We start from the raw sequence: 26,099 nt of genomic DNA on the forward strand, positions 1-26,099 counted from the left end.
AGCTCTGCTATTTGGGGATCGGGAGGCAGCTGCAGACTTCACAGGTCAAGACAGAGTTAAAAACAAAACCGCAGCAAACTCACGACCTGTGCCCTTCAGGGACTTTCCATGACACCTTCCTTCCCCCTTTCCCCAAGCCAGGGAGCAGCTCCCTAGAGGGCCTCCCCGGCCTCCCTAGAGAACCTCCCCGGCCCAGGTGCAGTGGTGGCTTTTGGCTTTTATGCAAACAACCGTCTGCCTGGGAATGCTCCAGAGACAGAATTTAGGGCCTGGGTGAACCACCCCACTTCATAACCCTTCCTCAGGCCATTCCTGGCAGTCTGGAGCTCTGGTCTCTAATGCCCTGGGGTTTTAAGGATGGGTTGGAGGGAAAGGGACTTGGTCCTTTGCTCACCTACCCTTCAGGTGACAGTTGCTTGCAGGTGGGGGTTTGGGTCCTTCAACCTTGCAGGTGGCCTGGGGTGTGGAGAGATGTTGGGGATGGGGGAGTCTGCAGGTGTCTCTCTAGCTGGGCTCACCACCCTTCTAAAGCAACACTGGTCACTGGAGCTAGAAATGTGAGTGTCCTTAGGCTGGAGAGAAATGCTCCCCCGCCCCATCTTCTTGCAAAGGGTTCAAGGCCTTCCTGTCTCCCTTTTCTCCCATCCAATTGAGTCTGCTTGAGGAGGGGGGGAGTGGGCTTGGGGAAGGCCACATATATGTCTGGCTTTTGATTAAGGGAAAGCTACTTTTAAGTGATTTACTCTAAATTACAAGGGCAGGCTGCTCTCCATTCCCATCTTCTGCACTGGAATTTGCTGGAAGTCCTCAAGGCGAGTGGCAGGGAGATACTGCTGCAATAGAGCTCTCAAGGGGGACCCCACCACCAACCTGCTTAGGACCCAGCTTGCTAAATCCAAACTGCGGAAGCCCCGAGGCAGACATGTGTGTCCGACCTTTGACATCGTGGCATGATGGTATCATCTACAAAGTTCCCATCGAAGAACTGCACAAGCAAATTCAACACGACCTTAATGTTTAAGTTGATAACTTGTGTGTTGGGCTGCCTTCGTGGTTCTCCTTGGTCATATGTGACCTATGTGCCTTCAAGTGAGTTTATATGAACTTGGCAGGAGGCTAGACCGATCATACCTCTCCAATTGTCTTGGAGTCAACACTGGATAATAAGACAAGGATATATCATTCTTTTGGAAGTTCCCCCATGCAACACTTCAGCTGAAGTTTGCCTCCCCAAGTATCGACAGACTGTATGTAAGCTGGCTGAATTTAATAACTGCAACCTCGAGTTTCTCACTGTTTCAGAGAGCCACAGTTGAGAAAAGCCAAGACTTACCTGCCTATCTCAAAGGCTCTCTGTTGGAGGGGAGGGTGGTGAAGCAATGCGGATCAGGGAGACTGTTCTGGGGGTGTTGTTTACTCCTGTTCTGTCTAGACCCCTGTCCACTGGAATCCCTAGTGAGTTTCAAAGGGTGGTGTGGATCCAGAACTCTGCTAAGGCTTCAGAGACCAGTAGCGCACCACAGCAGGCTCAGCAGTGTGGCTGGGTGAGACGTCTGTGGTAATTCCACTGATTTTGAGACTTTGCCTTTAAGAAAAAGCCAAGACAAAATTATGGAAATATTCCTCCGGGCAGAATGAATTCCCTCGATGTTCTGACAGGAACCATGACAAATGACAGACATGCACCAGGACTAATTTTAAACACACCAGGATTTTATTTATCTATTTATCATTGTAAAAAAAAATCAAACACAGTAAAGAAAACTTGACAATATCAGCAAGCTGCTTTATACAGGGGATGCGCTCCTCATGTTCTGGCGGGGTTAGCAAGGGCTTCACTCAAAGTAGACTTTAGACAGACACTATGGGGTGGCGAGTTACTGTACAGGGCTCCCTATAGAGGAATTCAGGTAAATCTGCAGAGGAGGGAAGAGAGATACCACTGCAGGGGATGTTTCTGAGAAACACAGGCGAGGAGGAGGCCGATCTTACAGGCCTTGTGGTAACTTCTAGGTAAGGCTCCTCTGAGCGTCCAGCCACCTTTTGTTCTTCTCCCATCAACTCTGCAGGTGAGGGTCATCCACAGACCACAGGTGTGACTTTGACAACCAAAAATTAAAAATAAGTTATGTTTTTTTTTCCCCAGTAGCCAAAATGATCCTTCCCCCAGAGGCTCGCCGACAGAGCACATGAAAACCACAGTCTGGGTGAAGGTATGTCTGCTTTTAAAATGACCTGCTAATTCTTCACAACCCACAGTAATTTGGTTTCCGTGAATCCACAGAGGTAGGCCAAGCAGGAAGGGCCTCACCAGTGAGCTAGGAAAGGTCTCAGATAGATGAGTCACTGGCTGCCACACCAGTCAATGTCAAAGGCTGCTCCACTTCCCTAACAGGTTAAAATGTGTTAAGGTGTGTCTTTTGGGGAGGCAAAGAAACAGGTAGGGAGCCCAGTGGGGTTACTACTCTCTGGGCTCTCAGGAATGGGCTCCCTAGAGTGATGGAGGGTGGAGACTGTCTGAGAAGACTATGAAAGCTAATGGCTGTGGTCTCAAGGACCTGGAGAGAGCAAAGCTAGTCTTCCGTCCCAGTGAAAGGCCATGAAAGGTTCTATGTGGCTCACGCACAGTGGCTCCAAGGTCCAGCCCATTCTTTAGCTTTATGCGCGGCACAATGCCATGAAACTGCTAGTTAGGCATTGGCAGCCTCCATCTGCAATGGCACCGGCCCTAGTGTGACCGGGAACCTTTTCAGGAAATTGATAATTGCACAGTGTAGCATCCTATCCCCCAAGGCAGCTTTACTCTACAGACAAGACTGTGGCAAACCTCACAGCACTCTGGAAGGTAGATAGTATTAGGATTCTCATTTTGAAAATCAAAGCACAAGTGTTCCAGTTTCCAATAACAACCAAATGGTATCAATGGATCAGATGGTCTACTGTTGGAATGGTTAGGGGAACAGTACATCCAACTTCTTCATAGTTAAAAACGCCTCTTTAGCATGTTGACGGCTTGGTGGGTTATGGAGGTCACAGCTTTGGTAAGGCAAGAGACAAAGACTTCCATTATGCTCTGGGCTCACTCTGGATCAAAGCCCACACCTGCCCTCTAGGCTCTTCCAAGTCCCTTGTCCTTAGGAACTGTGGTCCCCAACCCAATCCTTACTGACCATTCTCACGGCTGCTCAGTTCTGCCTTCTTAGAGAACAACCTTAGGGTGACCCAGATTCAGCTTTTGGTTTCAGATAAAGAGTGTAGATCCCCAATCATGATGCCCATAATCACTGTCTCTTGCAGTATCTTAAACAACCCTTTGCATGAAAATAGCATTGTTGTCCTTTGAAGTGTGACTATATATTCTCTTCTGTGGCTGGGCAGTGGTGGTGCCTGCGGTGGCGCATTCCTTTAATCCCAGCACTTGGGAGGCAGAGACAGGCAGATTTCTGAGTTTAAGGCCAGCCTGGTCTACAGAGTGAGTTCCAGGACAGGCAGGGCTACACAGAGAAACCCTGTCTCGAAAATACCAGAAAAAAAAAAAGTGTGACTATTCTCTTCTGTGGAAGCTCTTGGCGCTTGATTTTTAGGAAAGTATTTTCATCACTCTTTCTTTTTCCTTCCTGACTGCAGAAGTCTTAATTCAAGGCTTCCGCATCCCCAAAGCCAGCTCACAGATCTGGACTGTCACAGAGATTGACAAGCCTTACTAGAGACCAGCATACCTTTCAGTGAAGTGCACCTTACAGGGAGGGCCACGGACCAACTTTATCCCCATAGTCTTCCTGCCTGCCCTGGGGTATGTTTCAAAAAAACAATTTCTCTGTTGGTATCTATCTATCGTCTATCTATCCATCCATCCATCCATCCATCCATCTATCTATCTATCGTCTATCATTTATCTATCTCTTTCTCTTCCAGCCAGGCTTGGAAACCAAGGCCTCTCTCATGCTAGTGCTAGGCAGACATTCTTGTAACTGAGATACACCCTAGCCTGGAAGTAAGGCTTCCCCCTCAAAGTGTAACCACCTTCACATTCAGTAAGGGGACCAAGAAGCTGAGGAGGATAGCAGTGTAGATCCTCTTGGAAAACTTTTATGTCAGTGTGACATAAAATGTTAGTTATATATTCCAATTAGGATTTTATGTTTTAAAATGTTTCTCTTTGCGAAAGACACCTGGGCCCATTTTTCTTCGGTGGTGGTAGTGGTGTGTGTATATGCGTATGTGTATGTGTGTGTGTGTGTGTGTGTGTGTGTATGTGTATGTGTGTATGTGGTGTATGTGTTTGTGTGGTGTGTATCTATCTGTCATAGTGTGTGTGTGTGTGTGGTGTGCATGTGTCTGTGTCTATGTGTTTGTGTGGTATGTGTCTATGTGGCATGGTGTGTGTGTATGTGGTATGTAAGTATGTGTGTGTGTGTGTATGGTGTGCATGTGTGTGTGTGTGCAAATATGGATGGATTAACCAGAATGGTAAGCACATAAAAGGTGGAAAAAATCTGTTGTGGGTGAATTCAGAAGCAAAGTCAGGAAAGGCTGAGAATGGGCAGCAGAGAGAAGGCTAACTGGCTTGTCAGAGCCAGGGCATTGTTTCTCTGGGGAATGACTGGTTTATGAAGATCTGTGGCCTTTTCCCTCTTCTGGTGGTAATGTTGAGTGGCCATAGGAAGGCCACTTCTCTTCAGCTCTGTGCAGCACTTCAGATCATGGTAAGGAGCACTTGGAGAGCCATTTCTACTCTGTTTCCACCCTCACCTCAACTCTGTCACCTTGGCTGCAATGGAACTTCTTGTGGGTTTGGTTGGTCCCCAAATCGCAGCACTCCCCCCACCCCTGTGGTGTGTGGTGGAAGTCTGCTCATAAGAGGGCTAGTGGGGAAGGAAGGCAAGATCCACAGGGTTCATGGTAGAGGTGTCTGTATGAGGAAGCTGAAGCTACCTCAGGACTTCACAGCCCCAAGGAGGATGCAAATCTACCCTTTCTCATCTCAGCCCCCACCTCCATCAGGGGGGCCCTTAGGTAGTACAAGGATCACATGTCCAGGCAGTGCTAACCACGATACTAACCACGGCACCCCACTAGGCTCAACTGCCAGACTCAAGATCTTCAAGCTCCAGCAGGCCCTAGGAGCTGAGGGCTCCTACCCAGGCTTTGTGTGCACATCCCTCAGAGGAGCCTAGGGGAAGGATGCAATCCAGGAAGTCCACAGTCATAGGACAGAGTCTGATCTGCAGAGGGGTCTGGGCTGGTAGAATGGTAGTCCACCATCTTGAGATGACAAAGTGTGTGTGTGTGTGTGTGTGTGTGTGTGTGTGTGTGTGTGTGTGTGTGTATGTGTGTGTGTATTTGCAGCACACACTCATGTACACATGCCCATGTGTGCTTGCTTCCCTGCAGCAGATGCCAACAGCACTCTAGTGGAAATGCCCGTTTCCGCATCTTTTCTTTCCAGTCCCTGCTTCCCAACGCCCTCTCTTTGTACCTCCAAGACAACAGGATGTGAGAGATCTCAAGCATACAACAGGCAGGTCCTCTTTCACAGTGGACACGAACAATGTGGCGCCGCTCAGATCTCATTCTGCCGAGACACAGAGATGCGTTGAAGACACCCGGCCCTTAGACTCATGGGACTGTTGCCATGGAATTTCATACACCCTCCCCCCTTTACCCTGAGACAGACACCGTGCTACAAAGCAGGCTAAGCCATTTGTGTGTTTGAGGTGGAACGTTTTAATTACTGGCATCGTATAAATGAACTGAGTGAGAGCCGAATCCATAAGCCCTTTGGAAGGAAAATGCTAATATACCAGGAGTTTGGGATTCTTGGCTCTGGCAGAAATGTTCATAAAAGCTAGCTCTTAATTTGTAAATAGGCTCCATGAAGCCGTCCCTGCAAGCAGAACTTATTTCCCCTAACACAAGTTCTTTTAAAAGGAAAGGAAGAAAAGGGCCTGCCAAGGAGCTGTAGATGCCAGCTCGTGTGTACGAGATGGCCCAATCAAAACCCTTCCTGATCTTGGTTCCCTCCTCACCGTTTCCTTCACGGTCATGACTCAGTGGCTGAAGGAAAAACTTAACACAACTATATTTTCACATCAAAGACATATGAAACACATTCTCACATGCAGACTCGTCTGCTTAATGCCCACACATAAAGAAGTTAAAAAAAAAAAAAACCGTGGCTATTGAATAATCATGTCACAAAGCCAGATGGGACCATGACGAGGGTCTGGACCCAACTCTCATTTTATGGCTGAGGACATTTAGTTTTTAGAGTTAACCAATTAGTGACAACTATGAGCTTGGCAAACATGTTTTGTGTCCTCGATTCCAGTGCTGGGTTTTTGTTTTTGTTTTTGTTTTTTGTTTTTTGTTGGTTTTTTTTTGTTTTTTTTTTGAGACAGAGTTTCTCTGTGTAGCCCTGGCTGTCCTGGAACTCACTCTGTAGACCAGGCTGGCCTCAAACTCAGAAATCCACCTGCCTCTGCCTCTCAAGTGCTGGGATTAAAGGCATGCACCATCACTGCCCGGCTCCACTGCTCATTTTATGGAGCATTTTCACGAGAATCTTGATGTCTTGGTGCCTGTGTGACAAAGGTGACTGACCGGTCCATCGACAGAACGAGATTAGCCTCCCAAGACTCTCAGGGAGATGGGGCAGCTCCTATGTATGGACAGCAGACACCCTCTCACCCCAGCACTCCTTAGGCGGAGGCAGGAGAGTCAGCGTGCTGGCCAGCCTCAGTTAGGAGTGAGCTTGATGCTTGCCGGGGCAGCAGGAGGCCCTGTTTTAAAAACAGAAAAATAAAATACAAGCCATGCATGTCTAACCCAGGAGAATGCGATGTCACACTGTCCTGAGAGAACATCTGTGGCTCTGTCCCTGATCTCATGCCTGTGGGGTGGGGAGTTAGGCAGCACACAGGGCTCCATTGCCTAAAATCACCTTCAAATGTTATTTGGGTTTCCAGCCAGTACTCCACCAAGGTGACAAGAACTGCCAACACTCTGCTCAGCCAACCTTTCTTTCCTCCATTTTCTTTCTTTCTCCTTTGTCCCCTGGTGTGTGTGTGTGTGGAGGGGGGGTTTGATGAATGTGGCAGGCACTGTATCCCTAAACTATGTCCCCCCTACCACTTGCTCTACCAGTCTCAGTCAAAGGAGACAAATACCACCCCTCAGTGCATGACTCTGTGGTTTCGATGATACCCAGTGTTTAAAAGCATTGGTTCTTCTGGAGTAGAATTTTCCTCCAGACTGAGGGAGGAGGCCAGGCGGTGGTGGCGCACGCCTTTGATCCCAGCACTTGGGAGGCAGAGGCAGGTGAATTTCTGAGTTCGAGGCCAGCCTGGTCTACAGAGTGAGTTCCAGGACAGCCAGGGCTATACAGAGAAAACCCTGTCTCAAAACAAACAAACAAACAAACAAACAAAAACAGACTGAGGGAGGAAGATCAGGGTTCTGGCTCAGGCCAAATTGTCTGAAGTTCTCCCTTGCGACAGCACGTAGAGGAGAAGAGTCCTCGGATGACTTCAGTTTTGTTTTGCTTATGTGATAGGAAGAGGATTGGTGCTCCAAGAATAGGGTCTTCCATTACTGGCAGCCATTCCTTACTGCATGGCCATCTCTTCCTTACTGTTGGAACGTGAAGGGAGGGGGACTATGCACTAAGCCTTGTGTTGGTGCCCAGGGGCAAGGGCAGCTGGGCAGCTCTTCTGCTGTGTGGATCTGGGCATAGGATCAAAAGGCTTTTCCACATATGGCTGCTGTATTCCAGTGAATGACTCCTGCAGCCCACGGAGGACTATTCCAATTGGCCAAGCGCTCCAGTGGATGGCTGTCTATTGCTACAAAAGATAATGAACCAGGCACTTCTTTGGCTTTTAAATCCCATCAAACTCAACTGATGGGAAAGGAAGGTTTCACAAAGTAACGTGATAGCTCAGCAAACAGTTTCTGAATGAAGACAGTATTTCCCTGACTGCTCATGCGGACATGATTGAGAGCTAACATAACTGGGTGGGACTGTGGGTTTGACTTCAGTCTACTGGATAGGGCTATCATCAGCTTTTAAAAAAACAATGCTGACCCTCAGACGTGAGCTTAGAGGCAGATGCTCACTTCAGCATGGCTCTGTGTTCTCCTCTGGCGATGTGAGAGGAGAACTCGTAGCGATCGTGGCTTCGGTACCCACACATGTTACACTCAAAAGGGTCACGAAAACCATGGCACCCCATGTGGATGGTGAACATCACGTAATCTAGGAAGAGGACGTGGCAGTGGTCACACCGAAACACATCCATCACCTCCCCTTCCTTGTTGATCACTTTGATGGAGTCCCTCAGGCAGATGGGAGGGGGTTTGAGGAGTTCAAAAGAGCGAGGGACCTCCTTCAGAAGTGGCATCCCGTTGCGGGCCTGGGGGAGGACCACGTGGCTTTGCTGGTAGATGTGGTTCTGGCGATCCTCATGGTTGCTGTCAGTGTCTGTGGAGTCCTGGGCACTGTTATTGGGGGACAGACCTCGTTCAGAAGGCACGATCTTCTCTGGCAGGAGGATCCGCTTCTTCTCCAGCTCCTGTGGAGCCCCATTGGGCATATCGGCCCGAGTGAGTGCTATGGGGTACACGCTGCTAATGACTGGGACCATCTCAGAGGTGGGAGCAGGTGGAGTCTGGACCAAGGGGCGGAGGGCTTCGGCCCCGAGATAGCTGATGGCGTTATTGATGGCTTGGTCCATCATCCGGGTCTGCATCATCTCGTTCTCCTTCTCGTACATGTAGCCGGGATTGTAGTTGGCATCAAAGCAGTGTCGCTTCTCACCTGGAACAGGCGGGAGGGAGGGGAAGGTTACAGAAGAAACGGCAGGAGGCACACTGAGGAAAGGTGTTTCCCAGAATCCTCCAGAAGAGAAGGGTAAGCTGTGGCTGCTGCTCACTGGCACCCAGCCCCGAGGGTGGGGTGGGGGACACCCAGCCACAAGGAGTCTCAGTCACATGTTTGGGGGTGCTGAACATGGCTGACTTGTCAATTTAAGCCAGTGGATAAAGGAGAGGGGTAGAGATGCCCTTAGGTAAGGCCATGTGGTGAAGTATGCCCACTGCAGGAAGTGGGTGGGCACGAGAAGGAAAGACAGTGGGACCGTTGGGGGTAGGTGGGCTGTCAGGAGTCCGGGGCCTCTGCTCTGTCACCGTGTGCTCTCTGAAAGCACTGGCTCCATCCTAACTGCTATTCCACTGTAATGGGTACTGAAAAGAACAGGGATGCCGGTGATCAGCCTCCACAGCCAGCAGCTTGTAGCTTGCTCGGGCTGCCTCCTAATCCTAATTTACTTTTTACTAATTTATTTATGGCAGCATAAGAAAGCACAGGGATCAGAGGAGTCAGGTTCTGTTCTTGAGTGAGCAAGATCTTCAGGGATAAAACTGGAGACAAGCTACAGCGTGAACATTGCAGGAGGGCTGCTCATCTATGGAGGCCTAGGGTTTTATTCTAAATGCCCCATTTGATGCTTGAACCAGGGGAGGACCGTATCTTCTGTTTAAAGTGTGTGTGTGTGTGTGTGTGTGTGTGTGTGTGTTGTAAGGTGTTATACAGGCAAAGTGAAGCCGTTTGGTATGGACTATATATTTCAGCATTAAGGGGATGCCAAGACTTCAAAAGTACTCTGGGAAAGAAACGAATTCTTGGAAAAATCTAACTCTTGAGAAGGGTCTTGATAAACTGTCGGGACCAGGATTGCTCTGTATGAGGGAGGAGAAGAGATGAGGCCTGAAAGATGCGGTCAGGCAGAGCAAGCCACATAAGGGTTTGTCAGACTTCACAGAGCCCCACACTGTAATGGCCACACACTGGGATAGCAGTGGTGGTTGAGACAGGCTTCAGCTACATGAACTAGTTTGGGCTGGTTTGATGCTGGTTCCATTGGCTACTGGTTGTGTGACCCCATGTGAAAGGAACACAGTAACTCCTCACGGGGTCATTGGAAGGCACTTAGGACAGGGCCAGGTACAGACACAGCACCTGGCACATGCTGGCATCTCCTTTTTTCTTTTCTCCTTCCTTCCTTCCCTCCCTCCCTTCCTCCCTCCCTCCCCCTTCCTCCTTCCTTTCTTCCTTCCTTCCCCCTTCCTCCCTCCCTCCCTTTCCCCCTTCCTTCCTCCCTCCTCCTTCCTCCTTCTTTACTTTCTTCCTTCCCCCTCCCTCCCTCCCTCCCTTCCGGCTTCTCACTTTTATTTACTTGCTCTGTCTAAAGGCATGAGTGCGAGTGCGCACAACATGCTTGCTGAGGTTAACAACTTGCGGGAATCAGCTCTATCCTTCCACCATGTGGGACCTTGGTTTCGAACTCAGGTTGCCAAGCTTGGTGCCAAGCCCCCTCATCTGCTGAGTCACCCCACTGGCCTGGGTTTCCTGTTCATAGGGATCAAAGTTTACAAATGTCCTGTGTGTTTCCAGGTAGGTTGTATCCCATATTGTGAGAAAGAAAGATCTGGAAAACGAAACAAAAAGAAAGAGGTAGGCCTATAATCCCAGCTATTCTTGAGGCCGAGAGAAGAGGATCAGAGGGAAGACCTGCCTGGGCTGCAAAGGGCATTCAAGGTCAGCCTGGAAAACTTCGTGAATCTTTATCTCTAAAGTTAAAGACAGATTTGGGGATATAGCTCAATGGCAGAGTGCTTGCCTATTTGTGTGAGGCCCTAGGGTCAATCCCTGTGCCACAATCAGAAGACTCTTGAAAACACACAGTAGGGCCAAATGATAGGCATTCTGTATAGCCATAGAGTGTGGTTGGATTCAAACATGCAGCAAGTGGTTACCTGCCTCTGAGGAAAGACGGGTGTGATCAGTGAACAGCAATATGTAAGATGTGCCTGACGAAGGCGGGAGGCAGAAAAGCCAGCTAGATCTGAGATGCGTTTCCCCTGCATCCCCATGACCTTGTGGACCTGTTACTTTCTACACTGATATCTGAGAAAAAGAAAAGAAAAAGCCCTAACTTGACAACTCACTAGGAAGCCACAGAAGAATGTACATGTTTGCCAAAATAACCAGTGGGGTTTTCTTTCCAGCTCCCAGACTGGCTCTTTCCTTGATGATGATGGCTGCCTGTATCAATGACACCAAGAACAGGAAACACCAAATTCACCCACACCCGTTCCCCTGGAAACGGCACAGGATTGATGAAATCTGGTTTCTTAATCTTTTCAAGGTCACTTCCCAGTGTGGCTGGCTCTGCTAAACTCCCTAAATACCAGGAGATCTGTAATCGCTGTCTCTTACGACAGAGAGGCTCTGGGAACTTTCCAGGGTCATGTAGGCACACCACCACCTCCGCTCTCATCCACACCACCCAAAGCACTGCACAGCAAGCAGCTGGGATGCCACAGGTGGAAAGAGACAAGGCAGGAGGGGAGACCAAAGCCCTGGAAGAATGGAGTCGTGTGGTTTGACGCAGACCATTGTTCCACGTGGTGAGGGGAGTGCCTCAGATCTTCACGTGCACACAGCTCACTCTGATCAGATCCCCTCATCTCCCAGTTACCGTAACCTGATCGCTGCAGATGGTTATCAGTCACCTGCAGACCGGATGACTCAATGTGTATGAAACTCCGAAGGGGTAGGCTACAGTAATCGAGAAGCCAAGAGCTCACGTTTCTTTAGTAACACACTCATAAGAAAGGTTAGGCAAACCACAAGAGGATAACTGCTTCCAAGCAGCTCATAGAGATTTTCTTCTGATGAAGACAGAAATGATCCTGAGTACAGATTTCAAGGCTGCCTGATTGGACCACTTGTTCCTTATAAACCTTCTTAAAGGTGCCTAACCTGTATTTTGGTATTTCTCAAGTAACTGCATGTCTGTATTGAAGCAGTGGGAACATGGTTGTTGGAAGCCTAGAATCCCAGACTGGGCACACAGACTTAGAGCTCTGTCTTCAGGGTCTAAGGTAAGATCCACTCTATAGTGTATATAAGATGCTAACGATAAAAGCCACTTTTATTGTGGCCCTACAGCACTGAGCTTTGTGCTACAGACGTAGCTCACTGCTACACTTTGTCACCCTTTCAAAGCTGAAAACTTTCAAGGTGGATTACTGTCTCGGACAGAAGAGGAACCGAGAGCTCAAACAAATGGCTTCATTTTTTCCAAGGCTGTCCATGGTGACGGGAGAACCAGGTTGCAATTCAAGAGTCACATCTTAGCACACGCTGGATGCTTCCTTGATTATGGTGGCTCAGCCTTCCACAGTGACTTCAGACACTCTGCTGGGACAGTTCTCATAGATGTGGCAGAGGGCCAAGTGACAGCAACCATGGTTCGCTGTTTTCTAATTCTCACAACCATCAGCATGTATCAGAGGTGGAGGCATTGATCACAGCCACAGCAAAGGGCAGAAGACTGCGTGGGTTTGAAGTGTAGAGTGAGAATGGTCATGGGGAGGAATGGTTACGCACCAGTGCCATGATGGAGGAACAGCGATGTGGGAGGGAGGGCATCCAGACCCGGAACTTAGGAAGGAATGCCTGCCCAGAAGTGGAAAGGGGTCCAGAGAAGTGTGAAGGAAGAGCACAGAGAGGCTGAGCGGAGGCCGCTGGGCTGCACTGCTAGATCAGGAGAGGCAAGCTCCTGGGATTCTACTCCACTGGGGGGCTTTATTATCTAAAGAGGAAGGCAAAAATGATCTGACCTCCAGACAAAATGAATCCAGTATTCTAGTCAACTGGGGCAATGGAAATATATGGATTTATTTGATTCTTGAAGTTACTCGGGTCACTTAAGTGTGTTTCTTGCTGTTTCCTATTATGTACCATGGCTATTTCCACTCGCTTTACTGCAACCACATGTCAAGAAAGAAAGGGGAATGGAGGAAGAGGGGGAGGGGAGGAAGGGATGGAGAGAAGAGGGGGGGGAGGAAGGAAGGGAATGGAGGGAGAGAGGGAGAGAGGAAAGATAAAAGAAGGGAGGGAGAGGGAAGAAGACAGGGCAGATAAGCAAGGAAAATGGGGTGCTCAGTGGTTGTAGAGATTTTGATTTCAATTTAAGGAAGACTGGAGTTACTAACACTCCTTTCAGGACACAGAGGGGTCAGGCAGCAGCGGGAAGGGGAGAAAGTCTAAACACCGACTGGGAGGAGACCTGAGCTGGAGACCACATGGTGCTGCTGCCCAGGTCTTTGTCATCTGTGACACACTGCTTGGATATAAAGAATTCCAGGCAGCCAAGACAGCTCTTCACTCGGGACATAGAACAGCCGCATTCAGGGCTTCCCTGCTGCCAGCTCTCAGGGACTGGACTTGTGGCTGCCGATAGCTCCCTCAGCATGTGTACCATGACCTCCTGGAGAAAGAGGGTCACTCCTGGCTTCAGTATCAAGCTGACCTGGGTCTGGCCCTGCTATATCTTGCTCTCTCTTCCCAGGGCTCTGGTTTTCTTTCCTTCCCGAGTCTAAGGACTTCTCTGCAGGCTCCCAACATTCTTAGAATATGCCTTAATTAGGAACATCTCAGTGTCTTTGGAACCAGTGACACAGAGACTCTGGGAAGGGACTCTTTAACAGGTGTTAAAACTGTTCCCTGCTGCTCTGTTAACCAAAGTCAGTGAGCTGATGGTGCTTGCAGAAGTGTCAAAACCTCACACACATGTTTACTGCCAGTGGCAAAGGTCTTTTTTTTTTTTTCTTCATGTTCTTTTCAACACAAGAACTTTCGTTAATAAAGTAACTCACATGCGGTGAGTTCTGTTTGCTGGGTGGGGTAGGGGAGAAAAACGAGGAAAAAGAAAAATTCAGCAACAAGTTATGCTTCCCACTCCTTGTGGGAGAGAAAAATCTGCCCTCTGTTTTGGGTCAACTATTTGAGGCTAGCCTGACCTATAGGATGGCCATACACTGTTTGTAACAGGACAAGCTTCAGATCAGGATGCTACAAGCAAGTCCATCTTGTCTTTTGGAAAGAGACCATCTTGACATAGATGAGAGCCACCACCCCTGCAGGGGAAGGGGTCCACTAACCAAGTTCCTTTTGACCTTTGCCCTCACAGTTCAAGAGGTCAGGGCAGCAAGGGCTGGTGTGAGAATGGTGCAACTCTTTGCAAGGATGAAAGAGAATGACTCATTCTTCACTCAGTGCCATTTCCCTGGCAATGAAGCTCTTCAGAAAATGGTGCCTTGGAAAGGAAAGGGAGGAGGGAGAGCAGAGGGAGGGAGCACTGGCCTGGGCTTCTGCTGCTGCATCCCACATCCCACAAGGGGTGCTCTGTTTTCCCTCTCTCGACCTTACTACTTTCGGGCACAGAGGGTGGTTCAGCTGGGAGCTCTAAGGGCTTTCTGTTTCCATGGTTTTTCTTTCCTTCCTTCCTCTCTCCCTCCTTCCTTTCTTTTCTTCCTTTTTGTGTGTATGTGTGTGTGTATGTATGTACATACCTTGTTGTTTACTGTTGTGTGTGTTTCTGTGTGTGTACCCATGTGCAAGTGGAGGACAGAGGTCCGCCTTAAGGGTGTCTTCCTTAATAATCTTCTTATTTTTTTGAGGCAGAGTCTCTCACTAAACCTAGAGTTTCCAATTTAGCTAGAGTGGTTGACCAGCAAGTTTCTGAGACTCCTGATGCATTACAAGAGATTTTATGTGGGTTCTGGGAGGAGGGATAAATAATGAGCTCCGATCTTCATGCTTGTCCATCAGCCTACCCCACAGCCGGGTCCCACTATCTAGCTCTACCTGACCCAGAATTCTTGGCATAGAACCAGTTGGCCTAGAACAACTCACAGAGATCTGTCTGCCTTTCTTTTTCTTTTTTGGTTTTTCTTTTCCTTTCTTTTTCTTTTTTTCTTTTTTAAGTTTTTCAAGACAAGGTTTCTCTGTATAGCCTTGGCTGTCCTGGAACTCACTCTGTAGACCAGGCTGGCCTTGAACTCAGAAATCTGCCTGCCTCTGCCTTCCAAGTGCTGGGATTAAAGACACGTGTCACCACTGCCTGGCCTGTCTGCCTCTTGTGTGGCCTAAAATAAAAATCTCATAATCAAAGGCTTAGGATACAAGTTAACACTAGAAGATTATGAGCGTGCCCCCATAATAAGAGTACCATATATTTGATAAGAAATCTCTCTCCCTCCCTCCCTCCCTTTCTCCCTCCTCCCCTCCCTCCCTCCCTCCCTCCCTTCCTGCACCATTCTTGGAGGTACTGTGATACCAGATCAATTCACAGAGTGGATGGAGCAAGCCAACTCCTACTTCCAAAAATCCATTTCATATATTGTCTTCGGATGGAGGACGTATCAGATATTAAACCGATAAGAACAGACGCTACGCTGAGAAACGTTTGTGTCTTTGCTTTCTGCGGCGGTGTCTCACATAGCTGTCCGTGAGAAGGTGACTTTTCTCTCCGCCTCTCAAGTGCCGGGGTTACAGGCATTGGAGATACCCCACCCCCAGGTTACTCCGTGTATGATGAATGAATGAACACGAGAGCAACTAGCAGGCAGCATGGGGCTGTCCTAAGTGAACGTATGCATGTAATTATTTTATCTGGAATCTGAGCTTTAAGAATTTTTTGCTCAAGAAAAAAAAAAAAAAGAAAGAAAGAAAGAAAAGGAACCCAATCCAACCAACCCAAGTTTTAAAGACTAGGGATGTCGGTCACTAGAGTGCTTACATCATATCACATCACATTGCTGTGGCTCGTAGGAGCCACCCTCCAAACCAACAAACAAAACAACCCAGGTCAAAGCTCAACACTGGTGTCTGACACAAAATCTCAGTCCTCAGAGCCTTGAGAAGAGGCTGCCAAATCACAAGGCCAGGTTCTCTGAAACACAAGCTGGTTCTGCCAGACATTTCCAATTCATTTCCCATAGACTCAAGGGGCCTTCCTGGTCATTTCATCCCAATTTAGTTTTCTTGTCCACAGATGAATAAACAGGGTCCCAGAACAGATTGTCTAAATAGCTGAGAAACACTGGGAAGAGTTCTCTGAATTGTGCTAGAGTACCATATTCCAAAAAAGAGAATAATGTTTAAAAAAAAAAAAAAGGACCTCAAACATTCTAGGCTCTGAAGCTGCCTCTGTCCAGCTGATACGTGATAGGGTCGCACAGATAACCCTAGATGAACTCTATGGGACACTAAACAAAATCAAACTGGGAAATACAGGGAAGAGGTCTGTAAGGGACGGGGCAGCTGGCAGGGGGTGGGGACAGGAAGGAGCAGAGAGGAGAGTGACAGGAATGCACTAGGCACCAAAGGAACACGAAGCTGTCAAAGAACAAGCTTTACTAATAAGCAAAAAGCACTAACTCTCCTGATCCAGAAGATGGACCGGGGGCTCAGCAACGGAGAAACCAGACCTTCCAAAGACCACTGGCGCAGTAAGGTTCCAGACTGAAATCAGTCGGCAGCTTTGTGTGAACTTGCAGGTCTGGAATCCTATGGTCAGAAAGCATGGGGTGGCTCCCCGAGGCAAGGGCAGAACCAAGTGGACCTGGACACAGGAGACCTGAGAGCCGCAACAGAAGCAACGACAACACACAGCAGCAACCTCTGCCACAGTTAAGTCTGGCTTTGCTCAGCCGTAGATTTAAGCCAACTGTGAGGACGATGGAGCCTCTCTGGAATTTTAGTGCCCTGAGTAAAACAGGGCTGAAACAGAGACTTTTTACTTGTGCTCCCCTCTCCCTCTCATCCCGTGTCCTTCCCACATCAGCTCCAGCCATTTCTAGAGTCAAAGCTTCCTCCAATTAAGATCCACTAGTAGAGACTGACCATACACGTGGATTCACACGAGTAAGGTCAGAAGATGTCCAGGTAATGCTTTGGCATCATGGTTGGTCCGATGTGCTTAATCCTTCGGTGGAAGTTGTCCCACACCCCATGACATGTCTCCTCATGGGGAGGTGAAATGATTAGAAGACAAAAATCTCCGTAAATCAAAACATACCAACTTCAGCCTGACGGGATTTATTGATGGGTTCACTGACTGACTGACTGACTGACTGTCTGACTGACTGACAAACTGGCTGATTAGTTTTTTGCTTTTTGTTTTCTTAAAGACAGGGTTTCTCATATTGTCCACCTGGCCCCAAACTCACTATGTGGTGAGGATAGCCTTGAACTCCTGATGCTCTGGCCTCTACTTCTCAAGTGCTGGGAATGTAGGAACTGTCCACCATACCCTTGGGAGTTTCTCTCTATAGCTCTGGCTGGTCTGGAACTCACTATGTAGACCAGGGTAGTCTCAAACTCACTGAGATCTACTGGTCTCTGACTTGTGAGTGTTGGGATTAAAGGTGCGTGCTACATTTTATTATTGAATTGACAAAACTCACACAGAATATATCCAGCTAATAACAATAAAATAAATAAGCAGAAATACTAACTTCAGTGATTTCAAAATCTATGAGTTCTTTCAATATATAATTCAATTGAATGTCTACTTATAAAGTGTTGCTTAGGCCTGAATAATCTTAGATTTAAAAGTAGACAGGCAGGGCTAGAGGAATGGCTCAGTGGTTAAGAACACTGACTGCTCTTCCAGAGGTCCTGAGTTCAATTCTCAGTAACCACATGGTGGCTCATAGCTGTCTGTAATGAGATCTGACACACTCTTCTGGTGTGTCTGAAGACAGCTACAGTGTACTCATATACATAAAGTAAATAAAATCTTAAAGAAAAAAAAAAGTAGACAGGCAAACCAGAAGGTGCTGGCACACACCTGTAATCCCAGCAGTGTGGGGAGGGGGCAGAGATAGGCAGAGCTCTAAGTTAGGGCTGCACAGAGAAACCCTATCTTAAAAAAACAAAAAGCAAAGCAAAGCAAAACAAAACAAAATAAAAGCAGGCAAGCACTTGGTATGTGTAAAAGCCACTAAAATCAATAAACACAAGAAGAATAAAGTTAGAAGCAGCAAGTAGCTTTACAAAAAAGTATTGACAAATTTTAAAATATTATTGGTGTTGAGGAAGATTTTTCCTTTTCTTTCTTTTATTGGATATTTTCTTTATTTATGAAGATTTTTCTTTAGGTGATAACTATTTTTGTTCAACACCACCAACTTCCAACTTATAATAAAACTAACACATTCAAACTCAGCTGTCCAATTTCCAGCTACAGATCTATTTTAAACACTATGGTCCACAAATATGTAAACATCTGGGCGAACAAAGAAATAGCCCCAACCATTTGTAAGTCCCAACACTTGCCTGAACATAATAGTCTGACATCCCACTCTGTGGTGGCTTTTGACAATGTGAAAACCAACGACATAAAAACTAACTTCAGTAAGACAGCGATCAAGTCAAAACTGAGTTATTTAAATCCACGTTTTTCTCCACCAACTTTCTGCTAAAGCCAGCTCTCAATCAAATTCAGGAAAATGTGACCCTATGCTTTAGAACACCAGAAACAAGAGTTAGAACGCGCTAACAGAACCAACTTGTAACATATCATTGCAAAATTTTACCAAGATGCTATCTTGGACATTTTACTGGTGTAAGTTGCATAAATCTATGCAACAGATGTCATTCAGGGGAAGAGGAAGGAGCAGCATTTTTAACACCAACTCCATTTAAGAAACAACACCAAATGCTCCCCTGCTCTGTAGCTGAGGCTTCTGGGTTAATATTTTTAAACTCTATATGCTACAGCCATCAAAGTGAACCAGCTACACGGAATAAGAAGCCTCGTTTTAACAGACGGAGCTAGGCAGGCACGGGCAGCAAACAACCTCTGTGTTATCTCATTCAATGTATCTGCTTTCAGAAGCAAGAAAGGGCCGTGTGTTCTTACCAATGAACTTCTGAGGCATCGAGCTTTTTCGTTTAGCCACATTGCTTGCTAATCTGTCCAGAACGAGAGCTCTTTCACTTCCCATCTCGGCTTTGATGTGTCTTGCCTCCACACTTGCTGGTTTGGAAGAAGAAGGAGAAGAACACACTGGTAAATGGGAGGGTGGGAAATAGGTGGGAAGAAGAGCCCGGTCGGATGGATGCACGGCCGCTGTCATTACCTGTTCTTCCTGCTCAGATTTCTGGCCCCCGCCCCCCCACCCCTGTACCTGCTGTGGTCAGTGAGGCCGGTTCAGGGGCACATTCAAATCTTGCAGTCTTATGCTGAGATGGGAAAGCCCGACCCATCCCCAGCTAGTACCTTCATTAGCAAGAGGAAGTGTTGAAGAAATAGCTTGGACGTGGTTGGTTGCAAAAAGATAGTTAGATGGAGGTCTCCTAACCCCCATCGGGCTTCTTTCTGATTCTGAGTAACTGCGTGTGACACCTGCACACTGATATAATTCTTCTTAACAACTTTGAAAAAAAAAAAAAGAGGGCACGGTGCCCTAGATTTACTGCTGTTTATGTTAATAGCACTTTTGAAAATAGATACACTCACCCAGATAGCAAGAAATCTACTCAGTGATTTGGGTATTGAAATACTGAGTCATTTTTTTCTTTACTACGTTTCTCTCTGTTCTTATCTTTCACATTCCGTTTCTCTGGGTTCTGTGTGTTGTTTCGTATGTTCCTCACGTCTGAAAATTGTTTCCATTAAAGTATGCCTGAACCCCACTGTTGTCTTGAAATTAAAGAGCAATTTGTATGCTACATTTCCATTATATTTCTAGTGAAAAGGGAGACTAGCAACTGCCTGAGACTGTGGATTAATGATCAGCCCATCACTAGATATCAGAGTGGCACAGGAGAGGGCTGTAGGGCCAAGCTGCAAAGTAGTATTGTCTAATTGCCTTATCCACACCTAAGATGTGCCTATCGGAAGGTTCCCTTTTACTCTAGAGAGGCCAGGACAACAGCGCTTTCAAAGCTTGCTAAGGTGATTGTAAAAGGAAGCTACAGTGGGAGACAGTGGCTCACACCTGTAATCCCAAGACTTGGGAGACAAGGGGATTGCCACGCCTTTGAGACTAACCTGGGCTATGCAGTAAGTTGTAGGCCATCCTAGACTACCATGTGAAACTCTGGGGAGGGAAAGGAGCTAGAATTTCAGTCTACTAGAGGAATATAAAGATAGTGCCGATACACTGAATAAATATAATTTACTTTGGTACAGCCAGTGGTACCCAGTGAGACATCACGGCTCAGGAGTGTAGACTCACTAGCTGCTATAAAGATAAGGCCTAAGACTTTAAAATGCTGGCCTGGCACAAGGATCAGTAAATTATTTCAGTAAAAAAAACCCAAAGAGTAAAAACACTATGTATGATTATTTGTTATCATTATTATTTTTAAAGATTTATTTATTTATTTTATGTATATGAGTACACTGTCACCATCTTCAGACACACTAGAAGAGGGCATCAGATCCCATTACAGATGGTTGTGAGCCACCATGTGGTTGCTGGGAATTGAACTCAGAACCTCTGGAAGAACAGTCAGTGCTCTTAACCGCTGAGCCATTTCTCCAGCCCCTATCATTATTATTTTTGAGACAGGGTCTTTCCATTACACAGCCCCAAGGCTGGCCTCAAATGTATGACCCGCTTGCTTCAACCTCTCAAATCCTGGGATTACATATGCACACTTCTATGTTCATGTTGGTTGTAAATATTTTTAAATTTGCGGGCTGTATAGTCTCTTTCTATATTCACGTTTCCTATTCTACAGCTCTTTAAAAATGTAAAAATTGGGCTGGAGAGTGGCTCAGCCAGTGACATGCTTACTACGTAAGTCTGAGAGCCTGACTGTGGATCCTCAGTGCCCACCTAAAAGGCCAGTGCTGTGGTGCAGGCCTGTGACCCCAGCACCAGGGAAACAGGACCAGCAGGTCCTAGAGGCTCACTGGCCACACAATCTAGCCGAATCTGCAAGCCCATGAGATACTTTGTCTCAAGAAATAAACTGGACAGTGATTGAGAAAGACATTCAAAGTCAACTTCTGGCCTCCAGGCCTGCCTGACACAGGCAAACACGGACAGGTTCCTTTATCACACGTACATACACATATGCAGTGGTAAAAGCCTTGTGCACAGACAGATGGCTGGGTGCACTTGGCTCGAGGACCATAGTGTATGCATCCCCGCCCTAGCAAACACTGTGACGTTATGAACGTGCTTGTTTTATCTGAGCATGTCAGAAGGTCTAAACTAAATATCCAGACATCTCTAATGTGTCTAAGGAAGAAGAAAATATTAAGGAACTAGATTTTAAAAGCTAACGATAGCTTAGAGAGTGAGATATTCTTAGGACAGGTTTGGGAATGGTCAGCCCTTGCCCTATAATAGAAGAGTCAGGGCACTGGCTATGTGAAGAGATTCCAGCACAGAGAATCAGCCCACATTCCATGGTCTGTCAGACACATGACCATGGCCACCATGGCAGAAAATGAGTGGCAGAGGAAGAACTGCAGGGCAGGACAGTTAGCCTGGGCCAGAGAGAGTCAGTGCCAGATTGAAATGATCATTGCAAGGATTAATTATTTTTCACTTTAGTACCACCATCAAAAGAACTCTACCTCAGGTGCTATGCAATATAAAACTTTGTGTGGTTTTTAAAGTCAGTAATAAAAGAAAATCTGTCTCCAAAAGAAAAAAAAAAAAAAGTGCAGCGACAACGCTAACATGACTTGACTTTGGCTCTTGTCAAAAATAACTCCTGGCTCTGAAGAAGCATATCCTGAGTTCTGTTCCAGTTGTCGACTCAACTTATGTAAATGAACACACTGTGCTCAGGGCCAGGGGCGTGGGCAGCGCTCGGATGCCGTAAGGTCTTTGGACTCTGGTACTTGTAGACAGAACCCTGCTACCGAGTGAAGTGGGTCAAATTCTGTTCAGTCCAGGGACAGGTTAAAATGACCAAACAGGAAACGATCACACATATTATTTCCGTTCACACAAACCACTGCCAGATGTGGCACTACCCAAAGCCCCTTGAGCAGAGAGATGAAAGGGAGAGCCTGGGATTTGAAGTCGGTTCCCAATACGAGGGATCATTTCTTTGCTCTTCCTTTCTCTTAGAAGGGGAGCCATGTCTATACTCTAGGGGTGCCATTCTGAGAGGATTAGAGTCTCCACTCTTGTATCTCTTATTGAAATGATGTTGAAAATACTAAGGGAAATTTTGCTTTTGACCCCATTTTTTTTTTTTTTTTTTTTTACCACTGTGTTCTGTCCCTTGTGGTTGCTCCCTTCGTGGGCACATCATGACCTAGGACCTACCCCAAGCGCAGTGCCTTGGCTTCTTCTCACTTATCTTTTAGGAGCCGCTGCTTATGCCTTACCAAAGTCACCATCAGCATCAGCAGGTTTGTGGGCACACGCAATCAACATCCTCTGCGTTTGAGAGGATGCTGATGCGTGGACACGTTGACCTAAATAACTGTAATTAGGGCATGTCACTAAATGGCAGCCTTCTGAGATAACATCACCTTTCTCATTCCTGGTTACCCACCAAGCTGGCCTTAAACAGTCATTTCCAGATAACTCTCAACACGGCAATCAGTGACCAAATGGCTGACAAAAAAAAAAAAAGTAACGTTCAGGAGTGTTCCTGGGTGGAAAGATAATCTGAGGCACGAGGCTTCCCTTTTCAGTCCTATTTTGTTTTCCTATTTCACAGCTCTGCTTAGAGGGAGGTATCCTCCTGCAAGAAATCAAGAGGCAGATTCTCTGTGCCAGATCTGTCGTTCACTGACTCTCCCAAGCATGGGGAACAAGCCCGAGGGGCTGAGATTATCTCCGCAGACTAACTGTTTTCTAACTGCCAAGTGGACAAAGGCTAATGGCAACCACATAGAGAGCACTCTTATTTTCTTTCCTAGATCCCCCTGCCTTTCTACTTCTGAGCTGTCAGACAGCTGATGAGTAAAAGCACTGACGAGGCACCTTTGAAACACTGAGTCAGACGTCAGGTTGAGCTCAGGAATTGTTTAGGAAATATACTGAAAAGGCCTTCTGCCTCCTGGTCTTCCCGCCACCTTTACGACCCAACTGTCTAGACTTGCTTTCTTGCTTCGCCAAGTCTCAGAAATGTAAATGGAGGAAAACAAGTTTGGCAAGATAGCAAAGGAAGAATATCTGAGTTTAAATGATGAAACAGGAAATCCCTTCCTAGGTGCTATTTGGCAGTTTAATGTTGCCAGGGTGGGGGTGGGGAATCCGGGATGGTAGACATTGGCATATTTGGTTCCGGAGTGGGCATGGAGGCGGGAGTGGAACAATTTCCTTTTACATCATTTGTCTACTACATAGTAGGTAATGACAACTTTCATTAGCAGCAGATTGTAAAGACATATTGGAAAAATAATAAAAAGTCATTGAAAATCACAATCGCAGAAGTAACCCATTGCCTTTAATCCTTGCATGTGCCTTAGCTATCAATTGCTTCCATAATGCATTTTTTTTAAAAAAAAAAAAAACCTCAAAGTAATTGCAGCTTTGACTACATGACGCTGTTTTGCTTTTGCTTTTTGCAAAGTCCTTCCTTAGGGCTCGAAGTGTTAAATAGAGCTTACACCAGTCACTGCTTCCTGTCTCTTCTATGGTGTGGTCAGCAGCTAATAGAGACGGGAACAAGTAGAGTCATTGTGCAACAAGATTGTCTAACAACAGATTGCTATCAAAGACAAGGCAGGCTCAAACAAAAAAAGTTCCACGAAACTGTGGCCCCGTGGAGCAAGTAACGTGAAGACTGTTAGGGAGACAGACTTGATTTTTTTTTTTTTTTAACTTTTAGAAGAAAAAGTGTGTTGCTTTGCTAAAAAAATGTAACTTCATCCTGAAACCCTTGTGCTTGCATTAGTTCAACTGAGACAAGCAGGAAGAAGAGAAATGTTAACGCCTAGACTCACAAATAAACGTAATTAATTAGTCACCTTAGGATTTTTCTTTTTGACAAGGTCTCTCTATGTAGCTGTGTAGAATCTACATCATAGACCAAGTTGGCTTTGAACTCACAGAGATCCTCCTGCCTTTGCCTCCCACGTGCTGGGATCAAAGGTGTGTGCTACCACACCAAGTGTTAGCCAATTACTTTATAGATATTATTGGTGGTGGTAGAGTGCTTGTCTAGAATATATAAGGCCCTGGTTTGAGTTTTGGCACTGCAAACCAAGAGTTTTTTTTTTTTTTTTTTTTTTTTTTTTTATTGCTAGAACTCATGATTACTCACAAGAAAATTAGACTACAAGTATAACTTGTGTGGAATGAGGCCACGTGGACCTCAGGAACACCAGAGTGACATGGAGAGGAAGCCCACGGTCATCTACTGCTTTTTCTGGTCACCTGGACTCCCTCAGGCAGCGGGAGCAGAGTCCTGTGATGATGTCATCTGCACAGACTCGGGCTGAGCTTGCAATAACTCACACGTCTCCATTAGTAGAGCAGTGCCTCAGTGGACTGTGTGTGTGTGTTCTTCAGGGACAGGAGCTTGCAAACACTTCTGACCCAGGATGTGACGCATACAGAACTGAACCGGCTGTGTCCAAATAAAAGAATGAACATCTAGAGGTCCTTTCACTTCACCCTGGTATTCTATCAGAGGCTGCTCTTTGCTCTGAGGCCGTTTCATCTGTCCCCTTCCGGGAAGCTCTGCTTCCCAGGCTAGGCAACTCTGTTCCCAGTTCATCTCTCACACTCCACCACAACTTAACTTCTTTAGCCTTTCTTTCTTTGGAGACAGGAAGGGTCTTGCTATCCTACCCTCCACGTCAGAATCATCCTGCTTCAGCATCCTGGGTACCCCTGAATGCCGTTGCCTCAGCATCCCCCTGCCTCAGCATCCCCCTGCCTCAGCATCCCCCTGCCTCAGCATCCTGGGTACCCGAGTGTTCTTGCCACACTGTGCTTTGATTTAAGCATGTGCTTACTGCATGAACTCCAGACCTCGGGATGGCATTTTAGAAGGGACCCGAGGGATAAAGCCTTAGGATGTGCGGCCCTGGGGTAAGTGCAGCTGCTTGGTTGTGTAGCCTGCACAGAGCAGAGGCTTCTTTTCCCAGTGCCACATCAAACTGGGCATAGAGAGAGATGGAGGCAGGAAGCAGAAAAACTTTACTGCATTGGTCAGGCTTGGGATAGAACACGGTCTTCACACTGGACTCCTAGTTACAGGAAGGAAATGGAAATGGGACACCAACGGTGTCAATAAGGGGTTGGCTTTGGTAGGATCAGAAAGTCTTCACCTTTGGATTTCAGAAAAAAAAAATGTATGGACACTATTTAAGACCTCAGAGACTCAGTCATATAGTTCTAGCATGTGGTATTTATACTTTATTAAGCTGTGACTTTACCCATTATGTAACCTAAAAAAAAAAAAAAAATCAAAACCAGGCATGGTGGCGCACATCTCCGTTAATCCCAGTATCCAAAAAGCAGAGACAGGTGGATCTCTGCAGGTCCAAAGCCAGCCAGGGCTACAAGGCCAGCCAGGGCTACATAGAGAGCCAACCACATCTCAAAAACCAAACCAAACCAAAACAAGAAATCAAATCAGAACTTGCTGCCTTGGTTTTAACCCTTTCCTTTTTGCTGAGACTTCAACTATGCTGCAGGCATCCATCAAACATGCCTATGAATACAAACTAGCTCAGTCTGAAGCTCAGTGCCTCCCGGACCTTCCAGCACTTCTAATAGTAACTTTTAAAACTTCAAATTACTACAATGGTATGGGCATTCAGAAATTTTTAAAAAGTTACTTTACAAATAATCACTTCAAATATATTGTATATGAAAGTGAACTTGCTGGTCCTCCTCCTGTTTCCAGGAGAATCATCATACACACACACACACACACACACACACACACACACACATACACACACACACACATACACATACACACACACATATACATACACATACATACACACACATATACACACACACATACACACACACACACATACACATACACACACATACACACACATACACACACATACACATACACACATACACATATACACACACATACACATACACACACATACACACACATACACACACATACACATACACACACATACACACACATACACACACACATACACACACATACACATGCACACACATACACATATACACACATACACATACACACACATACACACACATACACATACACAAACACATACACATACACACACATACACACACATACA

General features: G+C 46.5%; 1 protein-coding gene and 1 pseudogene across 4 annotated transcripts in view; both read right to left on the reverse strand.

Moving 5' to 3' along the window:
• Positions 1-6,449: 6,449 nt before the first annotated feature.
• Ikzf3 (IKAROS family zinc finger 3) overlaps positions 6,450-26,099 on the reverse strand; it is an 89,422-nt gene continuing 69,772 nt past the window's right edge. The window contains exons 1-3 of one of the 4 annotated variants that reach the window (XM_031351106.1): positions 19,140-20,157; positions 18,780-18,896; positions 6,450-8,818 (exon numbers count right to left, since the gene is read on the reverse strand). In XM_031351106.1, the coding sequence (XP_031206966.1) occupies positions 8,115-8,818; positions 18,780-18,896; positions 19,140-19,227 (909 nt within the window). In that variant the 5' untranslated portion in view covers positions 19,228-20,157 and the 3' untranslated portion in view covers positions 6,450-8,114. Of the gene's footprint in view, positions 8,819-18,779; positions 18,897-18,999; positions 20,158-26,099 lie in introns of those variants that run through there. The other 3 variants (XM_031351107.1, XM_031351108.1, XM_031351105.1) reach the window with 3 other exon arrangements.
• LOC116079501 lies at positions 15,155-15,318 on the reverse strand (annotated as a pseudogene).

The sequence above is a fragment of the Mastomys coucha genome, unplaced genomic scaffold (genome assembly GCF_008632895.1).
Source record: "Mastomys coucha isolate ucsf_1 unplaced genomic scaffold, UCSF_Mcou_1 pScaffold5, whole genome shotgun sequence".
Classification (NCBI taxonomy): domain Eukaryota; kingdom Metazoa; phylum Chordata; class Mammalia; order Rodentia; family Muridae; genus Mastomys; species Mastomys coucha.